Here is a 5,358-nt window from a genome sequence, read left to right on the forward strand (position 1 = left end):
GAGCCCGCGGTGTCCCCGGTGCTCCCCTCGGTGACACCACGCGGGACTCGCGTGGGGCGGCCGCGGGGGGCGCAGACGCCGCCCCCAGCCCCGGCTCCCCCTTGGGGGGCTCGGAGAGCTCGTCCCGGTTTGGGAGCGGCTGGAGGGGACCCCCGGGCACGGCCCGGGCGGGGCGGCGGGCGGCGCTGTGCCCCCACGGCCGGGGCATTGTCCGCCGCCGGAAATGGAGCCGCTGGTCACTCGCCCTTTGTCCCCGCCCGGCCCGGGGGGCGACGGGCCCGGCACCGCCCCGGCACCGCCCCGGTACAGCCCCGGTACAGCCCCGGTACAGCCCCGGTACCGCCCCGGTACCGCTCCCGCAGCCGGTGCCGCCCGGACGGGGGGAAGCGCGGCCGCGGGGCTGCGCATCCCGGGGGTCGCACGGTCCCACTCGCGGTACACGGGATGGGGCTGGGGGCGCAGGAAGACCCCGGTGCCCCGGAAAGCCGCCCCCTCCTCGGTGCCGCAGCCCGGCCGGTGCCGGTTCCCCCGTCCCAGCGGGTCCCGGCTCGCAGGTGGCTCCGCTCGTGGGGAGGGGGCGCGGAGGAACGATGTGGAAGCTCCCCCCGATGTCCGGGGGTGCCACCTCCAGCCCCCCCTCCCCGGGTGTCACCTCTTCCCTTGACAGGTGGCCTCGCCCCTAAGTGCCCTAAGTGGAGGGGGGGGGAGGGGGTCAACCCACACGACCCCCCCTCTGCAAATCCCTCCCGGAATGTGTCGCTATTAGCGGGGGGGTTAATTAGGATCACGTGGGGACGGGATGGCGGAGCAGGGCCCGGAGCCCCCCGGCCCCGCGGGTGGGTCCTGGGGGGGGGGCGGGGGCTGCTATTGTCTGCGAGAATTTGGGAGCCTTTGAAAAAACCCTCCCGCTCCCTCCCACCCCTATTGTTGGAGTGAAGATGGAGTCAAACCTCTCCCGGCTCCCTCCCGGCGGGGTCTAAGCTGGGTTTTTTGTTGTTTTTTTTTTTTTTCCTCTTTTTTTTTTTTTTCCCTTTTTTTTTGGCTGGCCTGATACCCTCAAAGCTGGCCGAGGAGGAGGAGGGAGGAGGCGGTAACAGCCACAACTCGGAATTTGCAAGCGAGTGTCGGGATGGGGTCTGTTTCCAACCAGCAGTTTGCAGGTTAAGTTATATTATTGTCGCAGCCCGCCTCGGCTCCGCGATTATTAATAACGGCGGCAGAGCCCGGCTGGGGGGCGCAGGGACCCCCCCGAGCCCGGCCCACCCAGCCCCGCTGAGCCCCGGCAGCGCGGCCGGGCCCGCCGGGCCCCTCTGCCCCGCGCAGCGCTGGGGGGCTCGCAGGGGGGGATTTATCGGGGGGTTTTATCCCCCCTCCAGCCCCAGGATGAGCCCAGAAGTTTGGGGCCGGTGGCGGCTGCTGGGGGTGTTTGGGAGCGGGGGTGGGACGGTGCAAGGGGGGGATGCTGACGGCAAGGGAGAGTTTCTCCAGCATGGCTCGCTGGGGGCAGGGGAGTTTCGGGTTATTTGTTGGTTTGGGTATTTTGGGGGAGTTTTTCCCCCTTTTTCTAAATTTTTGTTTTGATATCTTGATTTGAGAAAAAATAATTTGGCTGTTTTTTCGTTGCTCGTTTGGTCTTTGTGTGTGTTTGTGTCTGGGGTTTTTAATTTATTTTTTTTTTTCGTTTTTAACGTTTTTGAGGGAGAAACGGATTTCGGGCTCCCATTCCACGCACTGCCCGGGTGATGCTGGAGGAGCTGCCTTCGTTTCCCGGGGTGATCCCCATGCACACGTGGAGGCAGAGCTCACCTCTCTGTTGATTTTTTTGGGGGTTGGGGATTTTTTGGGCATTTTCCAGCCCAGGATTTGAGGTTCCTGTGCGGGCAGCCCGGCTGGGTGCGGGGCGGCTGGGCCGGGGGGCACCCGCGGCTCCCCCAACCCCCGGCTCAGCGGCTCCGTGGGTCTCTCGCCAGGTGCGAAGCCGGGCGAGGAGCCGGCCGGAGACTCGCCCAAGGCCGAGAACGAGTCCCAGCCCCTGCACGGCTCCGGCATCTGTAAATGGTTCAACGTCCGCATGGGCTTCGGCTTCCTCTCCATGACCGCCAAGGGCGGCGCGACCCTGGACTCCCCCGTCGATGTCTTCGTGCACCAGGTACGGGTCCGGAGCCGCGTGGGGAGCTGGGGAGGGGAGGGCTGCACCCTTCGGAGGGTGAGGGAGGGATGGGGACCCCCCTGGCGCCCCCAGGCGCGGCCGTGGCTCCCCCGGTCCCCGGGCGGGTGGAAGGGCAGGCACGGCCGCGGCCGGGGCTGCTCTCCGGGGACCGGCCCTGTAAGCTGATCCCGAGCGATTTCATTTTCCCGTGGTTGTTGCCCGAGGAGCCCCTCGGGGCCGGGGCGGGGGAGCAGGTGCCCGCGGAGCCGGGCGGGATGAGCCGCTCACCCCGCGGAGGGACGCGGGGAGCGGGCGGGGTAACCCCGGGAGCCGCTCCCGGGAGCCCCGAGCCGGGCTGGGATGCGGCACCGGGAGTTTGCCGCTGGAGCTCATCCCGGGACCGGGCATCTCTGTCCGCGCCCTTTGTCCCGGTGGCACAAAGGCGTCGGGTTGGTGTCCCTGCGGATCCTGTGTGACAGTGACAGTCCCGTGCCCGATCTGACCTTGCCCCACGCGTGTCGGGGACCCTGCGCCGAGAGAAGTCGTGGATTGGGGGCTGAAGTTCCTTGAACGCCCCGGATCTCGGATCTGCCGGGAGATCCCCCCGGGGGCTGGGGGAAGGGGTTTGGAGATGGTGCCCAAAGCGGGGCCAGCGCTGGGAGGGGATGTGGGGCTCAGCCCCGGCTCGCGTGGACGGAGCTCTGTGTGGTGCCCCTCACCTCGGGACAGCCGCTGCCGTGGGGCTGGGGGGGCAGAGTGGCACGAATGAAGGGGCACGGGTGTTTTTGGAGCGAACACGGGGGGTTTGTGCGCGTGATCGAGAGCAGCACCGGGCTGCTGGCTCCGGGGACTCCCCGGACCAGCCTTCAGCGGCTGCTGCTCTTCACGGGCCCAAAGCCCCCCAAGCCGGGTCCATCCTGCGGGCTGGGGGTGCAGGACTGAGCCCCCGGGCTGTGAGGAGCTCCTGGAGCAGGGGCTGCCGGGGGTCGTTCACTCCCTGCCCACGAGTGGAGGCTGCAGGCAGGACTGGCAACCCGGCGAGCAAACGCTGCCCAGGGGAGATGCAAATCCCTTCTCCCTTGGCTGTGGCACGGGCAAACGCCTTGGTAGGAGCCACTGTCCCAGGCACAGCTGGTTTTGGAGTCAAGGGCTCCAAATCAGCCGGGGAAAAACAGATCCTGGTGTTCTCCAGAGAGCAAATGGGCCTTTGCATCTCAATGTAGCACAGCGGGACCCAGCGCTCCTGGGGAGAACCTCCCGCCCTTCTCCTGGGGCTTTATTGCCCCCAGACAGTCTGGTTTCCTGATTGCTCCTGCTCACATTCCTGCAGGGGAAGGGAATTAGCTGGGGTGTCTCTGTCGGGTGTATCCCACCGCCAGGACAGACCTGCAGCCTCCCGGTGCCCCCCAGTTTCCAAGGTCGGGGGAGCCGTGGGATCCCCGAGATCGCGGCGTTTGGGAAGTACAGGGAACTCTGGGGAACAGCGGCTGATTTGGGGCAGCAGAGGGGCCGGGGGTGCGGGGGGTTCTCCTGCCGCACCAAAGGGCTTTGCACCACCAGAAGCTTTGGGTTGATGGAGAATTCTTCTCCTCCGGGTCGGGTTTCTCCTCCTGCTCCGCTCACCGGTGGCACAAAATCTCTGCTGTCCTGCAGAAACAGCCGGAGGTGCTCCCGGTGTCTCTCCCGCTGCAGAGCATCCCTCCTTGGAGAGGGAGCAGCTCTCTCTGCTTTTGCAGGGCAAATGAATCCTTGTCCAGGTGCTGTCCCAATGCCGAGCATCCGGTCGCTCCCCAAGAGCCCGTGTCGGCTCCGCTCCCGGGGAGGGGGTCCGGGCTGAGAGGGCAAAAGCCACCGAAAGCCACCAAAAGCCACCAAAAGCCAGGGTGGGCAACGCTCAGGGCTCGGTGTGCTCAGCTCCCCGAACCAGCTTTGGGGCTTAACCCTCCAGAGCCCCTCAAAACCCGCTCCTTCCCCTCTTCATTTACATATGTGAATGATGACCCACAGGAAGTAATTGTGGGAGAAAGAAGGGAATTGGCCTCTTTAGATCTATTAAATCACTTTATTACAGGAACCAGGTCTGAATGGCCCCTCTCTGCAGGGAGCGCGTCTCCATCTCCCTCTGCCTTTATCTGATCACAAAGAGATTAAAATCTCGGCAGGACAGGAGACTAACAGGGCTCCTTGGGGCTGCCTTTCCCTCGCATTGTGAGCTAAAAATGAGGCATTTGGGTTCAAATGCCTCCCCTGGACACTGGAGATGGATTCATTTGGGGGCTCTGAGGAGACAGGAGGGATGAAGCAGAGGGGAGCAGAGCAGATCGTCCCGGGGAGGAGAAGGGCTGAGCAGCACCCCTGAGGAATTTGGGATCTTGAGGTGGCAGAAATTGGGTTGGTGATGGTGAAGACCCCAAAGGTGCAGTGTGGTCCCCTCGGGATGCGGCTCCCGGGCTCTGAGCATCACTCACAGGAGTGTGGAGCTGCCTGGGAAGGCAACTTAGAACGAGGGAAAGGAGAAAATCCAGGCTCGGTGCCACTGGTTGGAGCTGGAGGAGCAGCCCTGACCAGCAGGGCTGGGATTTGGGGTTGGGGTCTGGCTGAGAGCAGAGGGGAAGGAGAGGTCCGGTGCCTGGAAATCGCTGCTCCCCACAGCTTGGCTCTGCATTTCCAAGCGTTTCTCCAAGCCAGCAGCTCTAAATCCTTGATAAACGCACTTAGTGCGGTTTTTTCGCTCCTTCTCATGATTTTAGCAAGAAATTCTGCCGGGCACCGTGGCTGCTGTGCCCGCAGTGTTCCATCAGGTCCGTGTGGGACATGAAGCCGTGATCAGCCCTGCTGGAGCCGGGATGGGGCACTCCGGCCTTCCCCAGTGCCCCGGGCAGTGCGGGGCTGGGTGGGCACATCCCGGCACGGGAGGGGCTTCAGCCCCCCGGGACCGCCTGGGGGTCGGGGCTGGCGGAGCGGCTCCGTCCCCATGAGGGGTTGGAAGTGGCCGTTTTGGGGTTTTGGCTGAGCTGGGCTGTTCACCCACCTGTGCCAGCCCGTGCGTGCTGCCAGGGTAACAGAAATAATCATCCGTGTGAGCATGACGTGAGTCTTTAAAAAAAAAAACCGTGTTTGGAGGCAGCTCCATCCCAGACCGTGCAGGAAAAGCACAAGGGACAGTTTCTCTGTGCGGGAGCAGCGTCCAGCCTTTCCCTGCTGCCTTC

General features: G+C 64.5%; 1 protein-coding gene across 1 annotated transcript in view; it reads left to right on the forward strand.

The window, feature by feature from the left end:
• The first annotated feature begins 1,129 nt into the window (after positions 1-1,129).
• Positions 1,130-5,358, forward strand: part of LIN28A (lin-28 homolog A) — an 11,264-nt gene continuing 7,035 nt past the window's right edge. Inside the window, exons 1-2 of the mRNA XM_033519612.1 lie at positions 1,130-1,160; positions 1,971-2,149. Of these exons, the coding sequence (XP_033375503.1) occupies positions 1,130-1,160; positions 1,971-2,149 (210 nt within the window). The remainder of the gene's footprint in view (positions 1,161-1,970; positions 2,150-5,358) is intronic.

This window comes from Parus major, chromosome 23 (genome assembly GCF_001522545.3).
Source record: "Parus major isolate Abel chromosome 23, Parus_major1.1, whole genome shotgun sequence".
NCBI classification, from domain to species: Eukaryota; Metazoa; Chordata; class Aves; order Passeriformes; family Paridae; genus Parus; species Parus major.